At 43.7% G+C, this 27,892-nt stretch overlaps 1 protein-coding gene across 9 annotated transcripts in view; it reads right to left on the bottom strand.

Annotated features, from left to right (window-relative positions):
* Positions 1 to 27,892, bottom strand: part of RAPGEF1 (Rap guanine nucleotide exchange factor 1) — a 162,239-nt gene that overhangs the window by 106,012 nt on the left and 28,335 nt on the right. Inside the window, exon 1 of one of the 9 annotated variants that reach the window (XM_063788134.1) lies at positions 25,744 to 27,434. The exons of 5 other annotated variants lie outside the window; for them this stretch is intronic. In XM_063788134.1, coding sequence (XP_063644204.1) covers positions 25,744 to 25,807 — 64 coding nt within the window. In that variant the 5' untranslated portion in view covers positions 25,808 to 27,434. Of the gene's footprint in view, positions 1 to 25,624; positions 25,711 to 25,743; positions 27,435 to 27,892 lie in introns of those variants that run through there. 3 more of the 9 variants (XM_063788141.1, XM_024345942.3, XM_063788138.1) reach the window with 3 other exon arrangements.

Raw genomic sequence — 27,892 nt, 5'->3', positions numbered from 1 at the left:
ATACAGATGAACAACTGATGACTTTATTTACCCAACTGCAAACAGCAGTTAGAAGTAGAAGGCACCCTTTTTACATCATTCACATTAGGGCTCATACACTTCTTCCAGGACCTTTGACTGAAGGGAATCAAATGGCCGATCGCCTAGTTGCTAATGAAATATCTAATGCTAGACACTTTCACAATTTAACCCATGTTAATGCCTCTGGTCTCAAACGCAGATACAGCATTACCTGAAAAGAAGCTAAAAATATTATCCAGTGATGCCCAACTTGCCAAATGGTGCATTCCTCATCTTTTACAGGAGGAGTTAACCCTCGAGGACTGGTACCTAACTCTCTTTGGCAAATGGATGTCACACATGTTCCCTCGTTTGGGAGACTAGCTTATGTACATGTATGTGTGGATACCTTTTCTCACTTTGTCTGGGCTACATGCCAAACAGGAGAGTCTTCTGCCTGTGTTAAACGTCATCTTTTGCAGTGTTTTGCGGTGATGGGCATTCCAGCTTCTATTAAAACAATAATGCCCCAGGCTATCCTAGCCAAGCTCTAGCTACATTTTTCTCTATGTGGAATATTAAAGATATTACTGGTATCCCATACAATTCTCAAGGACAAGCCATAGTGGAAAGAATGAATCTTTCCCTAAAACAGCAGTTGCAAAAGCAGAAAGGGGGAAATAGAGATTATGGAACACCGCTGATACAACTGAATCTAGCATTATTAACTTTAAATTTTTTGAGCCTGCCCAAAGGCCAGATGTTATCAGCAGCTGAACAGCATCTACAGAACAGCTGCAAAGACAGAAGCAGAACAACTGATTTAGTGGAGAGATCCAATAACAAAAAGTTGTGAAATAGGTAAAATAATAACTTGGAGTAGAGGTTATGCTTGTATTTCTCCAGCCCAAAATCAACAGCCGATTTGGATACCATCAAGACACCTGAAACCTTATCATGAGCCAGATGCCAAGGAAGAGATTCCGGGAGGATCCCAAGGACCCCTCAGTTGCAGCCATGTCGAGACTGATGCTGAGGAGGACCCCAACTGTCATGAGCAACACCTGTCGAACACAGCCACCCACCTGGGGACAGATCAAGAAGCTGTCACAGATGGTGGAAGAAAACCTGAGGAAAGCGGGACAACCAGTCACAACAAGTAATTTAATGGTAGCTATGATAGAGGTTATCACCACTGCCGTGAGTATTCCTTCAACAAGGGCTGACACAGAGAACAATTATACTTACTGGACATATTTATCTAGTAACCCATTAAAATGGATAAAAACACTTGGAAGCTCTGTGATTTCAATGATGATTGTGCTTTTAATCTGTGTTGTCTTTGTATAGTCTGCAGACGTGGATCCTGACTCCTGTGAGAAGTAGCTCACCGCGACAAAGCTGCCCTTGCTTTTATGGATTTGCAAATCAAAGAAGGTGGACATGTTGGGAGCAGGCCCCCCAAAATCTGGCCATAAACTGGCCCCAAAACTGGCCATAAACAATCTCTGCAGCACTGGGACATTTTCATGATGGCCATAATGCCCACGCTGGAAGGTTGTGAGTTCATGGGAATGAGGGCAAGGAACACCTGGCCCACCCAGGGCGGAAAACAGCTTAAAGGCATTCTTAAACCACAAACAATAACATGAGCGATCTGTGCCATAAGAACATGCTCCTGCTGCAGTTAACTAGCCCAACCTATTCCTTTAATTTGGCCCATCCCTTCGTTTCCCATAAGGGATACTTTTAGTTAATTTAATATCTACGGAAACAATGCTAATGACTGGCTTGCTGTTAATAAATACGTGGGTAAATCTCTGTTCGGGGCTCTCAGCTCTGAAGGCTGTGAGACCCCTGATTTCCCACTTCACACCTCTATATTTCTGTGTGTGTGTCTTTAATTCCTCTAGCGCCGCTGGGTTAGGGTCTCCCCGACCTAGCTGGTCTTGGCAGAGGGGCATATAGTGGAGTATGGAGAAAACTCAGGCGAATTCAGCTACGTGCATTTGGACAAACAGAGAGGCAGGGCAGGGCAAGGAGGAAGGAGACACATTTTAGGCAAATCACTCTCCAATTTAGTCAGAGAGCATATGATGCCAGGTGAGGGTCAGATGGAGAGGCGAGGTGACTGCTTCAGTTCCTTCATGCGTTCTGGGGTGTGAATATCTCACCTCACTGATACGATTCTGGTGTTTAAAGGTAACAATTTTCTTTTTACAACGTAGTACCTGAATATAAAACAAATTCCTTCATTTGCTCCAAAGCAGAGGGCAGCAAACTTTCCTTGAAGGGCAACATACAAAACACTGGACTTCGTGGGCCATAAAATCTGTTGCAAATATTCAACTCTGCCACTTTGGTAAGAAAGCAGCACCAACAATATGTAACTAAATGGGTATGGCTGTGTTCCAACAAAACTTTATTTATAAAAACAGACCACCAACTGGATTTGGCCCATTTGCCATCCCTGCTTTTAAGAAACAGCATTCTGTTCCAATGCTGCAGACAACTGGCTTTGTGGGTCTCCGACAAGGATTCTCTGTGTGATTTTGACTATGGGCAATTGGTGCTGTGTGGACTTTTCAGACCCAACCCCCCACCTGTATGGAATGCAGCTCCACTACACAACTGGGCAGCCACACAAGGAGCTGCCCAATCGGCCTGAAATCAACACAAAGTCACCATCCAGGCTGTCCACAAGATGCTGGGTTCCCTCTCTGTTTGAATAATTTTTTTCTCCCACAGACTTCCTTGACCTCCTAGATGGGGTAATGAGGCCAGAGCTCTCTGCATAGCATTCACCTCTCTGTGTTGTAGGTTACATCCACTGCCTTTGTTTTCCACCTGGCAGTGAGAGGATGCCTCCTGGAAAAGGCAGGCAAAGCCTCTATATTGCTCAGTGCCCAGCACAGTGCCAGAGACTTAGACAGTCCTCATTAACATCTGCTGATGAAGTAAGAAACCGGGTTTCAGTGTATGTTTCTCTCAGCCCCAAATGTTTTACATTCACAGTACTTAAATGTAACTACATCGTCATACTATAATTATTTAGCTGAACTATGATGGCGTTCTGATGAAATGGAAGATCTAAAATAAGTTGACTGCTGAGGTGTTGAGGTTCAAAACCACGCGAAGATAATGAAATAAAATTACCAATAGGATCCGTTATGTTAAGTCAAATGTTATGTTAAATCAAATCAACACCAGCCTTTGGCTTCTTGACAATACTGGAAAATTTGAGAATGCAAGCCTGGACAACAGACTCAATTCATAATCAATCAGTAATCTTTCTGAGTGGCCAATCAAATAACTTGCATACAGTTTTTTTTTTTTTTTTTTTTTAGAGACAGAGTCTTGCCCTGTCCTCCCCGCTTGAATGCAGCGGCACGATCTCAGCTCACTGCAACCTCCACTTTCCAGGTTCAAGCAAATCTCCTGCCTCAGCCTCCCAAGTAGCTGGGACTACAAGCGTGCACCACCACCCCTGGATAATTTTTTTTTGTATTTTTAGTAGAGACAGGGTTTCACCATCTTGGCCAGGCTGGTCTCAAACTCCTGGCCTCAAGTGATCCGCCTGCCTCAGCCTCCCACAGTACTGAGATTACAGGCGTGAGCCATCGCACCCGGCCTTGCATAGAATTCCCATTCACTCCTCCCCAAAAGTCTGTTCTCAACTGAGCATGTTTTCCTTAGATTTCATTTTTTAAAATGCCTCAAGAGTAAGGTGGTCCTTGGCTTTTAATGGGAAGAAGCAAAGGAAACGCATGGAGGCAATGCAGCCACTTGTATAACCAGCCTCCTGTGATTCCTTTAGAACTCAGAGCAGCCCCTAGGTTGGTGCCAAGGAGGACAAGTTTAAATGTAGCTGAAAACACTAAATGCTTAATCTTCTCTCTCACCACGCCACACATCCCACGATCCTCCACCCCCATGCCTTAAAAAAATCAATTTTCATATAATGTTCTATATAAATGGGAAATTAACCTGTCAATCTTGATACTCCACCATCACATGGGTCTCAATAGTTTAATAACAAAACCCTATGGGCTGTGAGGAACAAGTGTGTTACCCACGTGAAGATACACAGCATAGCAATTCTTCTGTAAATCATGTGAGTTGCTCATGGATGGAGGCTTCCCGGAACCTCTGAATGAGAAGCATTTTCATTAGGAGCCCAAGTACCCAAGAAAAGAAAGAAAAATGAGCCACAGCCAGGTCTCTTGACCTTTCCAAGGTTAGTTCGTGCACAGTTACCTGCCTGGGCAGAGGTGCTTAGAGGAGATGTGCTGGAGATGCCGTGCCAGATGAAAGGGAGACCTCTCTCAAGGTGGAGAATTGTCCCTCCAAGTCACTCCCTTTAAAAGCCCCCAAATCCCACAAGTTAAGAACTTCAGGAAGAACTGAAGTCAATTATTCCGAGTCTGTGAACACCTCCAGTAAATGGTTTACACTCTGGTGTTGAATAAAAATGGAAAAAGCCCTAAAAGAACCACAATTCACTGTTTATACGTAAACCAAATAAACAGCAACAAGTGTCCTGTATTTCTTATCTCAGTGGATGTTAACTACCCATTAACATAAGCCAGGAACCTGGTGGCATCCTTGACTCACTTTATACTGCTAAATAAAATGTACAAGGGCCTACATTTCTGGCACTCAGCTGGCTACTTTGAAACTCTGTAAGAAATTTACATCTATAAAGGAAATCTCCATTTTGTAAGGGCTCTGCCTCTCTGCACCCTGAATCACTAGAAACTATTACAATGAAGAAGGCAAGACTCAAATCTAAATAATAAGCCTGTGGCTGGGTGTGGTGGCTCACCCCTGTAATCCCAACATTTTGGGAGGCCAGGAGTTCGTGACCAGCCTGGGCAACATGGCAAAATTCTGTCTCTACCAAATATACAAAAAATTAGCTGAGTGTGGTGTAATCCCAGCTACTCGGGAGGCTGAGGCAGGAGAATCACTTGAACCCGGGAGGTGGAGGTTGCAGTGAGCCAAGATCATGCCACTGCACTCCAGCCTGGGCCATAGAACGAAACCGTCTCAAAATAAAAATAAAAAACAAGCAAACAATAAGCTTCACCTTGGACCACTGTGTCTTAACTGGGATTCCCACTTCACCCCTTTCTTTGTCTTGACAAATAATGGTGTTTAATTTTATGCCTTTGAGATGTCAATTTTTAAACTCGTTTCATCCCAGAGTCATCTTTTTGGAAGGACAGATTTAGGGTTGTCTGGCTAACAACTGCTTAGGGTGATGGAACAGAAAATGGAAAGATTAATGGTTTGAAATATAAAGAATCATATTTAACTTCTGTTTCTTCGATTCTGTGATTTTTTTTTATACCTGTCTTGTTTGTCAACAAAAATAAAATAATGTAAGATGATGGGGCAGAGGAGGGACTGATGACAGCTGAGTTCTTCTGAGAATCTGTCTTTGGGCAGGTACGAGTTCAGAGAATGCCTCTCCCTGCATTTGTTGTATTTCAAGTACATGCAGCTGGAAGTGATCAATATACTAATGCGACATATTCTGGAATGGCATTTCCTGAACTCCTTCACTGATTAGTTTTAAGAAGCATTTCAAGCATAAATATTAAGAATGACTAAATTAGGTGAATGTAAAGGGGATAAAGGTTTATAGATGGATTAAATCATAGTTTCAAAAATCCTTTTCAGTTACTTGAAATCTTTTTTTTTTTTTTTCAGAGACGGAGTCTGGCTCTGTTGCCCAGGCTGAAGTGCAGTGCTGTGACCTCGGCCCACTGCAACCTCTGCCTCCTGGGTTCAAGCGCTTCTCTTGCCTCAGCCTCCCGAGTAGCTGGGACTACAGGTGCCCACTGCCATGCCCAGCTAATTTTTGTATTTTAGTAGAGACGGGGTTTCACTGTGTTGTCCAGGCTGGTCTCCAACTCCTGAGCTCAGGCAATCCGACCGCCTCGGCCTCCCAAAGTGCTAGGATTACAGGCGTGAGCCACCGTGCTTGGCCAGTAACTTGAAATCTAAAAGTCAAGTTATGTTAAGTAATAGTTATGAAATGTCTGAGTTGTTTCTAAATAAGTTAAAATACTGAAACATTAATATCTGAATATAAATGTAAAGTATATGTATTCTGGCATCTTGTTTTTATATGGCATAAATTAAATACATGCGGGCCTTGTGAGTCTGTTAATAAACATGAAAAAAACTGTATTAGGGCACATGTTCCTAAAAATTAAGAAATGGTGCTCATGTACAAAGTGCTGATATAAAACAGTTTAAATTTGCTCACTCCCTACTTTTCACTAGAAATTAAGGTTACCAAGAGTTAAAAAGTCTAATTAATAGATGACCATTAAAACTAGAAGGAAATAACTCTGTATGTGAGGGAAATAAGATACTTTCTAAATAGGAAGTTATAAAGAATGAGACTTTGTTAAGGGAAAAAGAAAGTAATTTTTTCTTTCTACAGTGGAGTGACGGTTCTTCCAAAACGAGAAAGAGAAACATTAGAGGACAAAACAGAATCAATCAGGAAATGGTAAAAGGTTTGTGGAAGATGAATCTTGTGAAAGGAATTTTATGTTTGATCAAGCTAAAATTAAAAGGAAATTATTTATAATGTCCAATTTTTTTCTAAAACTTTTTTTTTCTAAAAATTGAGCATTAATATCAAAAGTACACTGATGGGTCAGGCATGGTGGCTAATGTCTGTAACCCCAGCACTTTGGGAGGCCAAGGAGGGCAGATCGCATATAGCCTAGGATGTGGAGAACAGCCTGAGCAACATGGCAAAACCTCATCTCTACCAAAAAAAGGATACAAAATTAGTCAGGCATGGTGGCATACACCTGCTGTCCCAGCTACTCAGAAGGCAGAGGTGGGATCCTGGGAGGTGGAAGCTACAGTGAGCCGAGATTGTGCCACTGCACTCCAGTGTAGGTGACAAAGTGAGACCCTGTCTCAAAAAAATAAATAAATAAAATAGAAAGATGCTAATGCAAAATAGAATTTGGTTCTCTCTTAACACGAGGTTATCAAGGTCATTTTAAGTCTTGTTATCTACAGTTAATTGCTTTGTTCTGATGCTTGTCCCAATGCTTTCTTGGAGTATTGATTTACTCTTAATAAGAAATAGTGAAAGGTTTTTCTTTCTTTCTAGATAATTGGCCTAGGAAATAAAGATTTTGTGTTTTATCAAGACAATTTCTTGCGCTTTGCATTTTCTTTTATTAGGCCTTTGATTACTTAAGAAACGTGAGTCTTCTCAATATTAAAAGAGCTAAATTTTTGCTGACAACTATGTAACTTACTGTATTTGCCTTCTGAAGTCTTTTTCTTATCACTGGTTAAATGAACAACTATTATTTCCACAATGACATGTGATACTATTTTAATTGTTTTAAACCTGTTGATATTTTTGACGAACTTCTCAAAATCAATTTTAGATCAAGTCTCTCTGACCTCAAATTCACTTTGAGGTTTCTCAGTTGGGCCCCCAGAAAACATCAAAGGATGAGTCTCTCACCGTGAAAAAGAGAGACATTACTCCAATTAGGCTTATCTGATCATCTGATATGCTGTCAGTCATAATTTTGGTTATCATGTTAACTTGTTGTATGCCACAGAAACAGCCAAATTTCCTTGTCAACTGATCATTATTATAATGAACCCTCATCAGATCTCTAATCATGGTCGCTTTAAGTCTTGTTATCCACAGTTAATTTGCTTTATTCTGATGCTTTTCTCAATGCTTTTTGCAAGCAACTATAATCCTAAAATGTTGTGTTTTCAAGGAGATTCATGGAAAGGATGGAAAGGACTTTGACAAGAAGAGGTCTCTAATAACTTTAAGATCATACCATTGGACTGGCTAAACATTTCCAGAACTCTAATAAAGAAACTGATGGGCTTGTGAAACTACTGACCAAGATCAAGCAGAACAAAAATTAATTACATGAGACAGAATAAAATGATAAATAACAATTGTGGGTTTTATGGTTTTTAATTTGACATATTGCTGGTGTTTTATTTCTCAGATTAAAAAAAAACACCTTTTTCCTTATATTAGCTTTCAGCAATTTGGTAAAGTTATACTCTTATGAACAAAAACGAAATATTTATGTTTTCTCCCTACCTAATATCTCCAGAATTCGGAAATTATTTGTGACTCTTCTTATCTTTGTGCTAATATAGTTATTTCCATTAAGTTCAATATGAGTCTGCTCTCATAACAGAATATAGTTGGAAATATCAGTTTGGCTTCCTAGCTTTGAGAGTCCTTTAAAAGTCCAATCTGAGATTTCTTATCCAAAGTTCCAGCAAAGCAAACTTTGTGATCAATCACTAGCATTACTGCAGTTGTGTAAATAATCAGGCCAAGTTTGACGAGACTAAGCTCATTTTGCAAAAAAATTCACCTCGCTTTGATTATCTTTAGTAGAAATGAGGGTGACTGTAGAGAGAAAAACTATGTTTCAGAAGAAAAAACTATAGTACACCTGTTATTAGATTGTAGCCCTGTTCGTTGTTTTTGAGTTTTTACTATTTGTAGGCTGGAATGGATCCGGAATTCTTCTACTTTCCTATTTGGAAACATCTGGCTACAACTCTCCAAATACGCACAAGAACTGCTCTGTCCCAGAAGCCCTACAAGCTGGAGCTTGACAACTCCATGTATATTATGAGGGACAGGTCTCATACCTGATATGTGGGCCACAGTGAGTTCACCCAAACACCGGACGTTATAATCACAGGCAGTCAAACTGCAAACCAGGACAAGCTGACAACTTCATGCTGTGGACAGCTTTTCCCAAGACATCAGAACAAGATTCTTTATCATAATGAGGCTCTGACTCCTCTTGATTTTTCCTTGCTTATGCCTACCTTTTTCACTTGGCAGGATAATGCTACATCGCCGGAATTGCACAATCAGTAGCTTCTACAGAGACTTGATGAACAAACGGATCTGTCATGCCAAACCTAGTCATGGGATGGTAGGTAACAGAAATGCTACCTTCTAGCCGAACAGGAAATAATCTGCACAGTTGCTAATGCTTCTTGTTGCACATGGATAAACCGAACAAACAGGCTGCTTGGCTAAAACAGGTAGATTCCCCATCTGGCTCATTATTTGATCTAAATGATTTCAGTTGGTTTGGTTCATGGGGACCCTGGCTAAGGGGCATACTCCAAACTCTTGGTATTATCATCCTCATAGTCATTAGCCACAACGGTAGTCTCCCTGGTGCACTGTATCCTCTCAAAAAAGTCTTAAATGTGCATATGCAGCCATCTGCTGAATGGTAAATGTTCTCTCTCTGGCTGGAATAATGGAAACTCCAAGAAATGCATGATAATGAGGACACCCATGAATGATGTGTTAAGATTTAAACCCCAAAATAATGATGACGGAGTAGTGCTGATGCCCTAAGTTTTGGTCACACTGTTTCCTAGGTGTGAGCATGACAAAAAGGGAGAAATTGTTAAATTAAATTTATAGGAGGTCATTGGTTTGAACTGAGCTCCTGCAATAAGCCCAATAGACCAAACCAAAATGGTGTCACTCACGCTCAAGTTCCATACCACTAAGCCAAAATAAGATTTTTATCTGACCTTCCGAGAAATCAGGAGAGAGAGAATAGCCAAATCCCCAAACAGGCCAGTTGTAGCTGGCATGATAAGAAAGTCCCCTCTGCTTTAACCTTTATAAGAAAAGTAACTCTCAAACAACCAATCTGCTTTTTATTTTCTGTTTCTGCTTTCCTCAGTCCTTTTCTTTCTATAAAACCAACCTCCTCTGCTTGGCCCATCAGAACACTCAATTCTATTCAAGTGTTGCTCAATTCTGGAATCACAGGTAAAAGCCAATTCAGGTCTTTACATTGTTGTAATGTTGTCTTTTGACAATACCTTTCCAAACCCCAGATCCCATCCATTCCCAAGTCCTCTTGGAGTTTCCATTATATCCAGGGAATCTGTCCCACTGCCACCACCCTTATCTGCCTGCAAATACAAGGCAGCTTAAGAATTCCATTCTTGCCATTCCGAGGCTTTCTCCCACTGCAGCCAGGGCAATCTCATCAATTTTTCAAAGCACAAATCTCGTATCCTCTCAATCAGTTTCTCTCTCTCTCTCTCTCCAAACACTTAATGACTATTTAGCTTGAGATTGAGTTTAAGTGTTCTTAAACTCAAGGCTGTGACAGGCCCTACAAAATCCATCTCACCCCCTCTCCCACCTCTGCCTCAGGTCTCTGCCCACAGTTTTCTCACCTAGACAGTATCCTCTCCCTCCCCAAGGGCCCACCTCACATTTCACCTACTTTACTCTGACTTACCCTTCAGATCCTAGCTCTGATCTTTCATGGTATTTACTAGTCTGTAATTACAGGGCAAGGGCTGGGGGCAGAGGAATTCTGCCTTTTTCAGTCAGGGTTCCAGCAGAGAATGAGGCCTAATACCCTAGGGCATGCATTAGATGTACTGAATGAACTTCTCTCCCAAGCATCCAGAAAGCATCAGCTGTGTCACACTCCTGGAAGAGCTGAAGAGCTGAACAAATAGTCACAGAGTTCTGTGTTGTGTGGTTCAGATGGGGAACCCAGGTTTGAAAAGCTTTGTGCCAAATACTACTTGACACAGAGTAGGTGCTCAAAGGTTTGTTAAAATGAAACAGAAATGTAATCTTGCAATGAACCCAAGGCTGGCACGCTCTCGCTCACTCTGCTGCAGTCACACTAGATTCATGCTGTTCCTTCAATACCTACCAGGTCCCCCTGCCTGGCATGCCTGTGCCCCAGGTATCTGCTTGGCCAACTGCTTCACCTTCTCAAGACTGGACGCAGATCTCACCTTTCAATGAGGCCACCCCGGACACTCTCTTTAGCTCTGCAACCTGACCCCACGATCCCTGGAATTCCTGATGCCCCCTTATCCTCCTTCCTACAGCACTCATCACCTTCACACTTTCTTTTTTTTTTTTATACTTTAAGTTTTAGGGTACATGTGCACAACGTGCAGGTTAGTTACATTTGTATACATGTGCCATGTTGGTGTGCTGCACCCATTAACTCGTCATTTAACATTAGGTATATCTCCTAATGCTATCCCTTCCCCCTCCCCCCACCCACAACAGGCCCCCGTGTGTGATGTTCCCCTTCCTGTGTCCATGTGTTCTCATTGTTCACGCACTTTCTTTACATGCAACTCACTAACGGATAATGTTGACTGTCTATTGTGTATTTTCACCTACTAGCAATATAGGTTTCATGAGGATATCTGTAACCCAAGTGGCTAAAACAATGCCTGGCATGCAGCACATGTCTAATCAATGTTCATTAGATAAATGCATGAACGTGCTTCTTCTGAGTTACCACTCTCTCATAATTCGGAAGCACACAGGGACTGCCTGGTTCCAATTCTGTAGATTCTTTAGCTCAAATCCCCGCCAATGATTAGAATGCTTCCCTGTGTCCGGTTTCAAATTCCTGAGGCAGAACCAATTGACCCGGCTTGTCTTCCCAAAGCAGGCCACACGATAGAGGTCAATGGTAGCTACCCATGGATGAGCCATTTAGTGTAGAAGGGCCTCTTGGCACAACCGAAAAAGAGCAAAGCCATCTGAAGCTATTCAGTGTGAAAGCAAAAGCTCTCCCCAGATTGCAAGCGCACTGCTGTGTTTCAGCAGAGGCCACACTGGGTATCAGTGGAAGCAGGGGCATCAGGAGCGAGTTGGATCAAGCTAGACGTTTAGCTGCCAATCCTAACCTTAGTGGGGGCTGCTGCCAGGACTGAGTGGTGTACCTCAATGTCTGGCTCACCCAGAAGAGGTGCATCACTCCCTCAGGAAACTTAACTGTCCATATGCAGCCATCTGCTGAATGGTAAATGTTCTCTCTCTGGTTGGAATGATGGAAACTCCAAGAAATGCATGATAATAAGAACACCCATGAATGACTCTCCATAAACAGATTTGTTGACAAGTGTAACCAGCAAACATTTAATAAAAAATCAATGTAACTCTGCAGGCAAGCAGGCATTCTTTAGAACTCCTCACCGCACCCCGTTCCCTGCTGCAGATTTTATAATGACCTGAAAGGCAGAGTGGCTGACACAAGCTGGATAGTTCTGGCTCAGGAAGATGTCTCATGAAGCTGCAGTCACCTGAGGCCTGACTGGGGCTGGAAGAGCTGCTTCCCTTCCCTGTGGGCTGCTGGCCAGAGCCACAGACCCTCACCTGTGATCTCGCCTCACCACAGGACAGCTAGTCTCCCCCCAGAGCAGGGGATCCAAGAGAGACAGGCTGGCGGAAGCTACAACATCTTGTATGACTTCTGCTGTATTCTACTGGTCATAGGACCAGCCCTGATCCAGAGAGGGAGGGGATGACACCTGAGTGTGAATACCAGGAGGCGGGGATCCCCGGACCATCCTGGAGAAGACATACCACAGTCTGCTCATGTAGACAAAGACCTATTTTTTAAGGGCCCAGAGCTAACAAAAGGTTTTTACATCTTAAAGGGCTATAAAAAGGAAAATAAAGCAGCATATGTGACAGAGACCACGCAAAGCTTAAAATATTTACTATATGGTCTTTATAGAAAAAGTCTGATGACCTCCGATGTACACTGTACTTTACAGATGATTTAAGGGATCTTTCAAGGCTAATTCTTCCTCTGTGCCATGTTCTCTTTATGCTCGGACTTTAGAATCTATCTCCCAAGTGAGCAACTCTATTGAAACAGGTGCTCAGCGAACTGTAGCTCTGAATATTATAGTGGCAAGCACTAAGAAATGAACAGCTCATCATAACCTGAACAGAAAGATAATAATCAACAGTTCCTTGTCCATAAGTAGGTGTCTGATAAATACAAACTCAGTGAATGAATGACTAAATGGATACGAAATACTACAAAGACGCATCTTGAAAGTATGGAGCTATCATGACAATAAAAATATCTTTAACCAATGATTTACAATATAAACACAACAACATGTGAAGGTGCTATAATAACATTAACAGCTGAAATTTATCGAGGGCTAACTCTATGGCAAGTATTGTCAAGCATTCTCGTATTCACGCCTCATATGCTGAGGCAGGTGTAATTAGTTGCCTTCATTTTACAGATGAGCAAATTGAGGCTGACGGAAATTAAGTAATTTCCCCTGGATTACACTGATACATAAGTAGCGGGGCTATTTTCTCTTAGCAAACTACATAAAAAAATAAAGAGCAACTCTGCATCCTGAATGTCATGCCTGAGATGAGCTTGCTGAAAGCGCAGCAGAGACAGCAGCCCTCTGCTGGCCCAGGCTTCTCCTCCATCCCTTCTCGCTCCCTCCCTCCCTTCCTCACACTCAGCTGGCTGGGATCCCAACCCAGGGACTCCAAGAAGGGCCCAGCTCCAGGCTCCCTATGTAAGCAAGGTCACAGAGACTTGAAATGGGTGATTGAACCTAATTACTCACTGCTCTGCTCCCTCTATCCAAAGAGAGCTTGAAAACATTTTCACTGAGGTCTTTGCTGAGATTGCAGACTCAGCACAGGACCTGCCTCCTGCTTTCCTAAATGAGCGAAGTGGCTTGCAGCGGCTCTAGCTCTGGGGCCAACAAGGTTTTGACGCTTGAATTAGGAGAGGGCAGAGAGAAGGCTGCAGCTCTTGCAGCAAAATGCAGGGCTATCAGGTATACACCCAGGACACACTGCAGCCACTGCAACAGAACAGAACTGAGCTCTAGGCCACGGGTTTCCTAGGTGGACATAAAGAGATCTCACTCTCCCTGAATGGCCTTGGAGATGGCTCAAAGTGTCCACTCTTCCCAGATTCTTGCACCTGAGGGTACAGGACTTGCTCAAGACTATACAGCCAGTGGCAGAGACAAAGTTCCCTGATGCTAATTCAAATTTTCCCACATTTTGGATTCTGCTCTTGGAAAGCTTGAAGTCCAGTTGGTTGAAAAGACAGTTGATTATGACAAGTTCTGGAGGGAAGAGGACCTGGGCAGAGGGAACCTGGACTAGAGGCTGAGTGTACCTGTGTCAGGGCCAGAAAGACAGGGGCCAGGATAAAGGCAGACAGAGGAAGTCAGAGGCCTGGAACAAAGTGGGGCGTGAAGGGGAACATGTGTGACTATCTGGACAGGAGAGTCAGCTGACCAAGGACAAGGGCAAAGGCTGTCAAAGGGCACTGAGGGACCACCTGAGAGCAGAGACATGAATCTGTGTCAATAACACACCACTGTGACCTCAATGGGATTCTCATAAATACAGCTGTCCAATCCCCGCAGAGTAAACATGCAAGCCACAACAAGATGATCACCTCCCTCAGTCCACCCTGATTATGAGATAATCATCATCCACAAAAATATTATTCCCATGCCTAACAAGCAAAGGGAGGAGGGGCCCTCTAGTCTGCCCTTGTAAACAGACACTTGCAGGAAGGGAAAATAGGGAAGAAAGGGGCTTTGACGTCAGAGACCAGTTTAGGTCCCAATGCTGCCACTTACTAGCTGCATGATCTTGAGCAAGTTACTGGATGCTCAGTGACCTGGTTTTCTCATCTGTAAAATCACAATCATACTACCTACCCCAAAGAACTCTTGTGATGATTGAAAGCAACATGCTTAGCTCACAGACAGCTGTGACAAATTGTTTGCAGTAATGGCCAAACGATTCCCTGCTCCTCATACCCACAGCTTGGCAAGATGACTTTGCACTCTCCTGTTAGAAGGGCAGGTAGAGGGAGGGGGCAGGTCTCTCTCTCCCTTCCCCTTGAATCTGGGCTGGCCTGTGGCCTGCTTTAGCCAATGAAATAAAGTGGAGGTAACTGTGCGGCTTCTGACCTGGGGCCTCAGGGCTGCCCCCCTTCCCTGACCAGGTGAGCAACCCCACCACGGGAGGGACCCTGGGCTAGCCTGCTGGAGGCCCAGGGATAAGCCCTCCCAGCAGCTGATTGTAGACACTTGAGGAACCCTAGGCAAGACCAGGAGCCCAGCAGCCCAGCCTGAACTGCCAGCTGCGAAAAAGTGTAAACTAGGTGCCCAGTTGTTATTTAAGCTCCCTAAATAGCGGGGTGATTTGTCAGCAATGACTGTAAATACTCAATGCACCACAGCTGATAATCAGGACGTCTCTCTCGTCCGGCAATTCTCCTGGTCTTGAGTGATGTTTCCATCTCTACCAGGTCATTCCCATCAGCATTCAACCTTGCCATTATTTCACCCTTTATGAAAAAACTTTCCCTTGACCGCAATACCCTTAACAACTACCACCTTGTGTCTTCACTCCCGCTTTCAGCAAAACTCCAAGAATGCCCATGCTCCCTGTGGCCAATTCTCCTCTGCTCATTTGACACTTTCACACCCAACACTCCACTGACACTTTTTTTTTTTTTTTTCTGAGGTGCAGTTTTGCTCTTGTTGCCCAGGCTGGAGTGCAATGGCGTGATCTTGGCTCACTGCAACCTCTGCCTCCCAGGTTCAAGTGATTCTCCTGCCTCAGCCTCCTGAATAGCTGGGATTACAGGCATGTGCCACCATGCCTGGCTAATTTTGTATTTTTACTAAAGACAGGGTTTCTCCATGTTGGTCAAGCTGGTCTCAAACTCCCAACCTTAGGTGATCCGCCCGCCTCGGCCTCCCAAAGCGCTGGGATTACAGGCATGAGGCACTGCGCCTGGCCCCACTGACACCTCTTGTCAAGGTCTCCAGTGACCACTATGTTACTGAATGCCAAGGCCAAGTCTTGGTCCTCACGGGATTTGACCCAGTCAGCATCATGTGTCACCGAAGCCCCCTCTCTGCCTCCTCCTCAGGAATACTTTCTGCAGTTGGCTTCTGAACACCAGTCTCCTGCTTTCCCCCTACCTTCCTGGAAGGTCTTTCGAGGTTTCTGCTGGTGCTCCCTCATCTCCTCCACCTCCTAATGCTGGAGTGCTCTGGGGCTCAGGCTTTGGCCCCTGCTCTTCTCTGACTTACTTGCTGGTATCTCACCCAGTCTCATAGCTTTAAACACCATCTTTATGTCAACAACTCTCAAAAAAGCCTACACTTCTTTTCTGAACTCCAGATTTTTATACTCCAGATTTTAATGGCCTAATGGCCACCTCCTTGTAGATCTCTGACAGGCACCTCAAACTCACTCTGTACCCACACAGCCCCAATCATCCCCCACAATCTGTGCCACTGAAGCTCTCCTGCTTCGAAAGTCAACCTTCCGATGCTCAGGACAAAACCGCTGGGGTCGTCCTAGACTACTCTTTCTCTCTTGCACCCCATACTCAACCCCTCAGTAAATCCCACTGGCTCTCCCTTCCAAGTCCTTACAGTCATCTCAAGGCCTGGCTTCATCTGCCATGGGTCTCCAGCCTCTGCCCTAGTCACACATTCCCAGGTCAGGGCCTCTGCGCCACCTCTTCCTTTTCCGGAGCACGCCTGCCCAGACATCTGCAACACACAGGCTTCTGCTCCTTATTTCTGATCACTCTCCCTTTCCATCACATGTAAAACTAACAACCCTCTTCCCCCGTCCATCCTGTCCCCTTCCCTGGCTCCTCTATATGATACCTGTCATCCAAAAGCCTACATATTATACTTGTTCATATGTAAACTAAAAACTCCAGAGGGCAGAGATGTCTTATTTTCCTCACTAGGTATCCCCCGTGCCTGGAACAGTGGAGACACAGGACCTGTTCAATAAACATTTGTTGGATGAATGAACATCTAATCAATAAATGAACAAATATAGAAACAATAGAATTTTTTTTAGTACAGTGTCCCATTTAATAGTAAAGGAAAAATGCTGAAAGCCTCTATAGTCAATCATGAGGTTCTACAAACCTTCCACTGTCTGTTTTCTCCTTATTACAGTGGTGAGAAGAAGAAGGAGGTCTCCATTTGCATAGATGGAGACCTGAATGTGTGTGTGCCGGAGAAGCCAGAAGGCTCGCTGAGCAACCCCAGTCAAACAGGAGGCTGCTTGTTCGTAGCCTGCAAGTGAAGAATGGTTTTCATATTTTTAAATGATTTCACTTTAAATCGTTTTATGGGTATCTACATAATAGTCTTAATTTTGCTTCTTGGGCCTGCAAAGCATAAAATATTCATGACTTGGCATTTTTAGAAGTTTACCAACCCCTGGAGGCAAACTTCTCGGTAGTCCACAAGGCCCCCTGAAACAGTTACCCAGGTATTTCAGCAAAAAGTGACATCTGAAATCAAGTGCCTTAGAAGCAATCAGTGAAAAGTGATTGGAAAAGTGATTAAAGTGGCCACTGGCCATGGCTATTATCTAAAATAATGGTGACACCCTCTATGCAGCTGGGAAAGAAATAGCCAAACACGGAAATGTATTTTACGCACGTTCCCAGGGTAAAGCATATCCGAAAACCAATGGCTACGGATAGATATTGTTCTAAATTTGGAGGTATCTGATGACAGAATGAAGTTTCCTTCCCTTTTCTTACCCACACCCAAAACTACACCCATATTTCTCATGAGAAAAATTCTGTCACACTTAGGGTTTCCCTTTCCAACATCTGATCTTTCACTTAAGAAAAAACCGATTTCCAGGACACTTTAGTTACATGTCAACTGCTCCCAAATGGAAGCTCCTAATATACACAGACCTTTCAGTGCCATGCCTGGCAAATAGGAAGCCACTGGCATTATTGTAATACTGTATCCCAATATGTTATTATTGTATCATTGTTACATATATTATTGCATCATATGTTATATATGATACAATACATAATGGATTGCATATACAATGTATTGAATATTCTGTAACATGTAAATATAAAATCATAACATATACAGTATGTTGTATGGTTTTATATTATTACATGCGTTATTATATCACTGTTATATTGCTATCCTAACTTAGGAGACACAAAGCCACACTCTAGCTGCAGGGCTTCAGACAAGTTACTTCACTTCTAGAAGCCTCAATTTCTTCATTGGCAAAATTAGGGAATAATTTGAGATTTTTACTCTTCTCTTCTAGCTCAAGACGTCTGTGATTCCAAAGTCATGTTAAATAATCTTTTGTTTACCTTTCTCTCCTACCCTGAACCAGTTTATGACTACATCCCAATATGGCCTCTAACCTCACTGATGAACCAATGGCCTTGTCCGTTCTATTCACTCCAACGCCCTGACGTTCTGCACTAGTTGATTCAAACTACCCTCCCAGCAAACTGTTTAATATATCTATTTTCCTAACAATTGAATTGATGCTCTTGTCATCCATATGCAGTTAGGGAAATGGTTAGCTCTCTACAGAAGCAGCGAAGAGGGATTGCTGGGTCATTAGTCACGCTGCCTAACAGTAAGCATTACATTAACAATGTTAACAACACTTCTGGGCTCACTCTGTCTCTTTCATGTGAAGAAACTCAAGTATTTAATAATCATTGCTCTCTGGAAGGCAGAAGACAAAAAGTTGTGATGGTAATTGGGTACGCTTAATAAAAGCCTCATGTCTCCTTTCTATGAAACTCAGCACTTGAATGAGATTGAGTCAAGCCCAAAGCAAATGACTGTGGGAAATTAAATTTTATAACAAAATGGATTCTTAACACCGATAATGGCTTTTGAACTTCCCATACCCTTTCTCTGAGTCCCGTGCCATCAGATAATTCATCAAAATGGTGTTTGTAAGTGTAGTTTAAGTTTTACAAGAGGAACGATTTCAAAATAATATTCAGTGCTGATGTGCTTGAGAGTAACTGGTAAATTTATACATCACTCATGAAAATGCATCACTTTTGGAAAACAACAAGGCAAGATCCTTAAAGCTATTTCTATGTTCCTGGCTTGGGAACTTTACACTGGGAACTTATCCTAAGGACATCATTCAACAGAATCACAAAACTATATTAATGAAGCTACTTACTGCTGCCTGACCTGTAAAGAGTGGAAATAATTTCGATATTCAACAGCAGGTGAATGATTTCATAAGTTATGGAACAGTAACATGATGGAATGTCATAGTCATAGCAGTTATTAAGACCACATAGAAGCATAAAATTAAAAGAAAAAAAGCAAAATTATTTGCATATGATGACAATTCTATGAAAAATATGCATCGTGCAGCCGTTCTGAAAAAGAATAATGGCACCGACTAACACTTCTGCTGCCTCACTATGTTTTAGGTCATTCACTCATTCATTCATTTTAAGACAGGGTCTCAGTTCACCCAGGCTGAAGTGCGGGGAGGATCACCTGAGCCCAGGAGGCAGAGGCTGCAGTGAGTCATCACCATGCCAGTGCATGCGTGCCACCACGCCCAGTTAATTTTATGTTTTAAAATTTTTTGTAGACAGGGTCTCACTGTGTGGTCCAGGCTGGTCTTGAACTCCTGAGCTCAAGTGATCCTCCTACCTCAGCCTTCCAAAGTGCAGGGATTATAGGTGTGAGCCATCATGCCCGGTCATTTATGTCTTTTAGGCTTAGCCACTCAACATGCATTTTCTTGTTTGCATTTTGTCCGTTTGTTCCAATGTTTTTCTTTAATAATGTAACATCATTTCAACCAAAATTAAATGTAACTTCTCTGTATGTGGCCTAAAAGTAATAACAATAATAAACTGACTGGATACTGACTGCACGCCCAGGCACTGTCCTAAGCACTTTGCATGGACAGACTCCTTCATCCTCACAACATCCTATGAAGTGGGCCCTATTTGCAGATGAGGAAATTGAGGCCCAGAAATTAAGTAATTTGCTGAAGGTCAGCCAACTAGAAAGTGGGAGAACAAAGACTCCACCCTGGCACCTGGGCTCCAGAGTTCTAAAGAAATTTTCAAAGAAATTCAACACCATAAAAAGCACTCCTATGATCCCTCAGCTCAGCCAAACTGATGCTGTCTAAGCAGGTACTGAATGCTCCAGGAGCTAGCACATATGAAAGGCAGTGACCACTGCTGATGGTCATTGATGCACAGCCTGCAAAGGGTCCTTCAAGACCATCAGGCATGCGATACCTTAAGCTGAGAGACAGAAACAGGTGGAGAATTACCCAAACTCACACAGCCATTGGGATTGGGATGAAGCCAGGCAGATAATCCATGTCCATGGATCTGGTAAATCCAGGGTTCTCTTTACTATGCAATGCATAACAAGAATCACTAATATTCATTAAATGCTCGTTGTATGCTAAGGGCTATAACCCCTTTATGTGAATTATCTCATTTAGTGCTCACGGTAGTCCTTCAAAGTACGCATTATTATTAATCTCATTTAGAGATCAAGAAACAGGCCTGGAAATGTGAAGTAATTTGTCTTGCCTTACTTATTAGCTAGAAGGCACTGAGCCAGTGGTTATTGCAGCACCCAGCCCTTGTGCATTCTGGATCAATATTAATTAGCTGGCACACGGGCATCCAGCTGCCCCAGATGCTACTTGGCTATCTAGTGTGCAGAGGCAAGTCTAAACACCTTTGCTGGCTGGAATCCAAACATTTCTAAATTTGCCCCTATGGCAGAGCAACCACTGGCATTCAAAACTGAGGCAAATCCTTAACTCACCCCCTGCCACCCCCAGCCCCACCTGGGCCTGCCAATCTGCTTCCAGCACAGCAAATCCCACAATCTGCCAAGGTCTGTGGGCTGAAGCTTTTTATACTCAGCTCTTCTACTAAGGGTGTTAATTTCATTCGCTCACACCCACACTGTGTACAAACATGCAAATCATTAACATTTCCATTTACCAGGCTGGTATGGCCTGGAGCTGCTGGGATTTTTGAAGGAGATAACAATTCAATTTGCAATTACTGCTGCAATTTTTAATTCCCAAGGAAACTTCTGTCAGTGCTGTACTCCCGAGAGCCAAAATGAACACTGTAAGCAACTCTTCAAATCATTTCGAAAGAGAGGGAAAAAAAGAGAGGAAAGGAAGGAATGAAAGGAAAGGAAAGAAGGAAAGGAGCCAGTCAGGCAGGGTGCCTGCCTGCCTGCCTACCTCTGGGAGGGCAGGATTATAAGCCTATTTCAGAGAAGTTCAATTTAGCTCTAAATTTCAAAGTTTCCTCCAGCTGTATGAATCAACAACTAAATGTTGATTCTTTAGGAGGGGCTTTTGTGAAGTAATATTTGCAACTGAACAATCATCAACACATTTACTGTTTGTAAACTCAGAATTGCTGTGGGATAGAGGAAGGTGTACCTATTTTCATTCTCCAATGTTACTACTTTGGGCAGTTAAAGGCTAAGAATGAACATTTCCAGGTCCCAAATAACCACCTGCCACCTTCCAAGTCCCAAAGACACCTGCTGGCACTGGTAACTACTATTTATTGCACGTCCACTGTGCACTGTGCACCAGGAACCACCATGCCCTGCATAAGCCTACCCTTCTTTATACCAGCAGGGAAACTGCAGCCAGGGAGCACTCACAGAGGGCACATGTGCCAGGCACCGTGCAAGTGCTGGGGACAAAACAATGAACCCTGCGACTGCCCGCCCTCAGGTGGTTTACAATCAAGTGGTAAACAGATCAATTAAAAAAAAAAAACCATGGATGTAAATTAAATAACACAATAAGATGCAGTCATTTGGAACAGGCCACTGTAGACGAGGAAAGCGAGGGCATTTGGCCTTAGAAAACGCATCTGTTCAAGGTCAGAGAGCAGGCTGGGCCACAGCTCTGGCTGGAACTCTCAGGGTCACACTTGAGCCACTGCCTCGTCCCACTCCCCATCTTATTTTTTTCTGTTTGGGGCCTGCTGGAACTCACTGCGGTAATACAAATGAGTCAGATTTCTCGACCACGAGAAGCATCCATTAATGTAAAAAACATTTTCTTGTTTGGGGTTGGTCCTGAGAGCTATCAAAAAATAAAAACCAGAACCATAAGTCAGACAGTATAATGGTCCCCTCATCGGGTGTGTGTCCCACACTGTCTCAAATCACTAGAGAAGCTTCTCTAGCAGGCATCAAATGCTCTGTAGGGTGACAGCAGGTGGAGGCTGTAAGACTCATGTTTTTCACACTAGTGTTCTGCCTGTGCGGCTTTTCAACTCCCCAGGTGTAGGACATGGAAACACACGTAAATGATCTAAATGGCAGATAACAGTTTCCTTTAAATTTGCCTTTGGAATGCACTCTGGGCCTGCCCTTCCTAATCATGATCATCTTTGGCTCTGGTTAAAGTCTTATTCTCCGGAGCTCCTAACACAGGGGAATCCGGGCAGAAATCAGGGGCCGCCTGGTCTGTCCCAACTGTCTGTAGCAAATCCACATAACGATATGCCCAGGATTCCCATTCACTTGTTCCTAAACTAGACACAGACCATGCTACTTTGCCCTGGAACTTGGGGCCATCATCCACCCACCAAGATTTCACAACCACGTTGAATGTGGGCTGCAGGTCAGGGTCATGGTGGTGCCCTGACATTCTTCTTTTTTTTTTTTTTTTTGAAACAGGGGTTTTGCTCTGTCACCCAGGCTGGAGTGCAATGGTGCAATCTTGACTCACTGCAACCTCCGCCTCCTAGGTTCAAGCAATCCTCCCACCTCAGCCTCCTGAGTAGCTGGGACTACTTGCGTGCGCCACCATGCCTGGTTAATTTTTTGTATTTTTGGTAGAGATGGGGTTTCGCCATGCTGCCCAGGTTGGTCTTGGTTTCTAACTCCTGAACTCAAGTGATCCGCCTGCCTCGGCCTCCCAAAGTGCTGGGATTACAGGTGTGAGCCACTGCACCCAGTGTGCCTGGGAATCTTTAATTCCAGTTCGTAAACACTGTTCTATAATCCCATTTCCAAAACGTAAGCAACCTTTCAAGAAAAAGACAAATAAACTGTGAAGGACCACTCCCTATCCCTGTTATTTCGGCTCTTCAGCAGGACACGATGCGCTATGAAAAACGGCTCTTCCTTCTGAGATGGACTTTGGACCGCAGTCCCCGGGTCTATCAGCCCAAACAAACAAAACCCTATGCGCCAAAGATGTGCTCCTGGTCAGTGGGGCCTGTGAAGGCTTAAAAACCAGAACTGCTCTGTTCTCTTCTTTAATCTCCAACTCACTGTGGATCTTGAAATCCCTACTACCAACAGTGGTCCTACCACTCTTCTCATTTAAATTACTGAACACAACTAAACAAAACCACAAAATAAAACATCAAACCTGTCTGTATACCCAGCTGCTCCCAATGAAAATCTTCAGACATTTTAACTCATGGTTTTCTAAGGAGAACCAGAGACAATCCAAACGTAAGTAAATATATTAAATTTCTATTCTAAAAGTGGTGCTTTTAAGTAGTTGGATCAATGCTGATTTTCTCCTGGCTGGCTGGAGACACCAGCCCACACGGTGCTGAATTCAGAAGAGTACCGCATCTTGGTCTGCTTCAGTAAATACCAGTGTCTGCTAAGGCCCATTCTGAAGACACTGTACTATGACACAGTCAGAACTGGTTCTTTATTTTAATGTGTAAAAATACATGAAAGAAAGTGTAACAAACCTCATATATCGATGACCTGGACTCTAACACTTGTTAAACTTATCCCATTTTGCTTATCTTAGGTCCCCATTTATTTATACAGTATATTTTGCTGAACCCGTTTATTTTTTTATTTTGATTTTTTCTTTTTTGAGAGAGAGTCTCTCTCTGTTGCCCAGGCTGGAGTGCAATGGCATGACCTCAGCTCACTACAACCTCCGCCTCCTGGGCTCAAGCAGTTCTTGTGCCTCAGCCTCCCGAGTAGCTGGGATTACAGACGTGCACCAGCATGCCTGGCTAATTTTTGTATTTTTAGTAGAGATGGGGTTTTATCATGTTGGCCAGGCTGGTCTTGAACTCCTGGCCTCATGTGATCTGCCTGCCTTGGCCTTCCAAAGTGCTGGGATTACAGTATTGTTTTTAATTGGAGAAAAGGCATACAAATTTATTAACGTGTATACAGGGAAAATCACAGAGTGATTATGATTTTAGAGAGTAAATTATAGATAGCATAACTCTTCACCCTTAAATACTTCAGCATGACTATTCAAAAAAGCACACAATCCTACATGACTCAGCACCGTTTCACACATAATCACATGAGCAACAGTTCCTCATTATAATCCACCATGGAGTTCATATTCAAATTTCCCGAACTGTCCCCCAATGTCTTTAATAGCTGTTTTGTTCAAACTAGGATCCAATGAAGGATTGCTAAGGAGTACCCTTTCCAAAGTAACATGTTAGACAAAAGAATGACTCACAGAAAGTCAGAAGGGCTGGAACCTGACAGTAAATTAGCATCCCACCTACTTTCTTTTTAAGAGAAAATGATCTATCATTTGACAAAGAGCAACTGCTCTTAATATTTCCATGCATTTTCTTCCAGTTATTTGTTTTCTTTTCATAAACACACCCATATATGCAGTTGTGAAAAAACTGTCTTGCTACTGATGAAATGCTACCGCAACTTCTTCTGGCAAGAGGAGGCAAAGACCTGGTGAAGTCTCGCATATGTCATCTCTGGCATGCCTGCCAGCCGGCCGGTCTCCTGGGTCAATAACTGTGATAAAAGGCCGCTGAGTGCGTCAACAGACTGTCCTGCACTGAGACACTATTAAAGGTCCTTGAACTCCAAATGTACCACTGCACTGCTCTGTGGCCCTGCCAACTTCCTCCTCCTCAAGCTGACATGACCCCAAGCCCTAGAGAGACAGAGTAGGTGTTAAGAGAGGCTGTTGTCCCACTTCCTGGGTGTCCAGGATGGATAAATGAAAGATTTTACAGAAAGTACCTTGAAAGTACTTTGGAACTTTTGGAAGTGCTATATATTTAAAAGCTGTTAATAACATTATCTAAATCAAAAAATATCACAAAAGCCTCAAACTCCTAGATATCAAAGCTTTGACCTGGGATATTTCTTTTTCTTTCTTTCTTTTTTTTTTTGAGACAGTTTCACTCTGTCACCCAGGCTGGAGTGCAGTGGCGCAATCTCGGCTACTGTAACCTCCACATTCTGGGTTTAAGCGATTCTCCTGTCTCAGCCTTATGCCTGTAGCTGGAAATACAGGTGCCCACCACCACGCCTGGCTAATTTTTGTATTATTAGTAGAGACGGGGTTTCGCCAGGTTGGCCAGGCTGGACTCGAACTCTTGACCTCAAGTGATCCGCCTACCTTGGCCTCCCAAAGTGCTGGGGTTACAGGCGTGAGCCCCTGTGCCTGGCTGACTTGGAACATTTCTAAAAAAGTAAAAATGTTCGGCCAGGCGCGGTGGCTCACACCTATAATCCCAGCACTTTGGGAAGCTGAGACAGGTGGGTCATGAGGTCAGGAGTTCAAGACCAGCCTGGCCAAGATGGTGAAACTCCATCTGTACTAAAAATACAAAAATCAGCTGGGCGTGGTGGCGGGTGCCTGTAATCCTAGCAACTCAGGAGCCTGAGGCAGAGAATTGCTTGAACCTGGGAGGCGGAGGTTGCAGCGAGCCGAGATCATGCCACTGCACTCCAGCCTGGGCGACAGAGCGAGACTCCATTTCAAAAAAAATAAAAATTTTCAACAGACACATACTGCACCAAATGAAACATCTCGAGCTGAACTAAACTCTCAGCCAAACCAAGCCATCATATTGAGAGAGGAATCATCTTAATCCTCAGGAGAATTGTGAATTTTCTTAAAATCATGTTGGACTACCTGTGCTTTCTGCTCTGGAAGGTGATTCCCCAGGCACTTCAGCTCTGCTGCTGGGCCAGTCTCTCGGAGAAAACTGCCTCCTTGCTTCTTCCTGGAAAGGAAGCCCAGGGCTTTCTTACCTTGTTTCCAGGGGTACAGATGACTTCGTTTCAAGGGCTTCTGTTTTTCAATAGCATTGCCCATTTTAAAGCCAGAGGACACAGGGCCCTTCCCAGCCCCAGCGTCTTTCTAGAGCAGCAACTGAGGACCGAGTCACTGGCTGAAAGGGGATCATCTCTTGGACATCCCAAAACACCCAGCGGCAGAGCCCAGGCAGCCTCACAAAGGAAGCCTGAGGAATCTCATTCTCAACAGTCTTTGCCTTCTGCCTTTCAAAATCCCTTTGGCCCCAGGGAGGAAATCAGAAGAAAGGGCTTGTTATCGCCCTACCGGTGCCTCTCAGGCATGGTCTATATTAAGAAGCTCTTTCCTCAGCATCCTTTTGACACTTTATTACTCATCAGCACAACAGCGGCTTGCAAGATGAATTTTATGTCCAAATACTTTTAATACCACTTTTCTCCGCAGGAGAAATGGGGAATCAGGTGATCAAAATGCTGAAAGTCATAAATGAACCATTCTGGGGCATGCCAGGAGAAACATTTTCATACAGACCCTTATGCCACGCCTTCTATTTCAGAGTCCCACGCTCAGACCAGTGTGCACCACGTAACAAGTACTGTCAGAGAAAACAAGCTGATTTCACTAATGCTGTGTTTCCAAGGGAAACACAGAACGAAACAAAACATCAAAACACTGCTACACCTCAGTCTCCAAAGAAGAAAACACCTTGGGGACAAATACAGCTAAGAATTTATAACCCCAAGCTCCAAACTTCCACTGCACTTTGGGAACAATTTTGCTGGAGAAAGTGCTACGCTACCTAAACTCTGAACAAAGGGTTTTCTAGAAGAAAAGAAGGGAATGAAATCAATCACATATTCTTGGTAAAAAGGAAGACAATGTCGAGGTGGATGAAAAGATTTCATTTATTTCAGTCCCAGAGTTTGAGGTTATAAAAGCCCCTAAAGAATCCCCACAGCATAATATGGGTAAGAATGCAGGCTCTGAGCCGGGCGAGGTGGCTCACGCCTGTAATCCCAGCACTCTGGGAGGCTGAGGTGTGTGGATCACTTCAGGCCAGGAGTTCAAAACCAGACTGGCCAACATGGTGAAACCCTGTCGCTACTAACAAAACAAAAATTAGCCGGGCGTGGTGGGACGAAGCTGTAATCCCAGCTACTTGGGAGGCTGAGGCAGGAGAATCAGTTGAACCTGGGAGGTGGAGGCTGCAGTAAGCCGAGATCACACCACTGCACTCCAGCCTGGGTGCAAATACTAGCTCTTCCCCTTGGCTTTGCCACTTGAGCACAGCAGCCTCAGTTTCCTTATCTGTTAACTGGGCATAATTCCAGTCTCACCTCCTCAGCTGTAATAAGAATCAAATAAAAGAGAACATTTGTGAAGTACGTAGCATGCAGCCTGACACTCAGGAGGTCCCTGGTGAATATTTAACTTTTTTTTTTTTTGGAGTCAGGGTCTTGCTGTGTCACCCAGGCTGGTGTGCAGTGGTACAGTCATGGCTCACTGCAACCTCAACCTCCCTGGCCCAAGCAATCCTCCTCCCTCAGCCTCCAAAGAAGCTAGGACTACAGGTGCATGCCACCTCGCCTGGCTAATTTTTAAATTTTTTTGTAGAGACAGGGTCTCCCTATGTTGCTCAGGCTGGTCTCAAACTCCTGGTCTCAAGTGAACCTCCTGCCTCAGCCTCCCAAAGTCCTGGGATTACAGGTGTGAGCCACTGCACTCTGCCTATTATCACTTTTTTTTTTTTTTTTTGAGACAGAGTCTCACTCTGTCACCCAGGCAGGAGTGCAGTGGTGCAATCTCAGCTCACTGCAACCTCTGCTTCCTAAGCTCAAGTGATTCTCTTGCCTCAGCCTCCTGAATAGCTGGATTACAGGTGTGCGCCACCACACCCAGCTAATTTGTGTATTTTTAGTCGAGATGGGGGGTCCGCCACGTTGGCCAGGCTGGTCTCAAACTCTTCACCTCAAGTGATCCGCCCACCTCGGCCTCCCAAAGTGCTGGGATTACAGGCGTGAGCACCACGCCCAGCCCTTCATCACTTTTATAATTGTAGACTGAAAATATATTAGCTTAGGTGGCAGATATCTGGCTTCGGTCAATTTAGTCAAAAGCACCAAAGTAAATTTATTTTACAGAGTT

Source organism: Pan troglodytes, chromosome 11 (genome assembly GCF_028858775.2).
Source record: "Pan troglodytes isolate AG18354 chromosome 11, NHGRI_mPanTro3-v2.0_pri, whole genome shotgun sequence".
NCBI classification, from domain to species: domain Eukaryota; kingdom Metazoa; phylum Chordata; class Mammalia; order Primates; family Hominidae; genus Pan; species Pan troglodytes.
The sequence above is the reverse complement of the archived record's forward strand: the minus strand, read 5'-3'. Positions and strand labels throughout refer to the sequence as shown.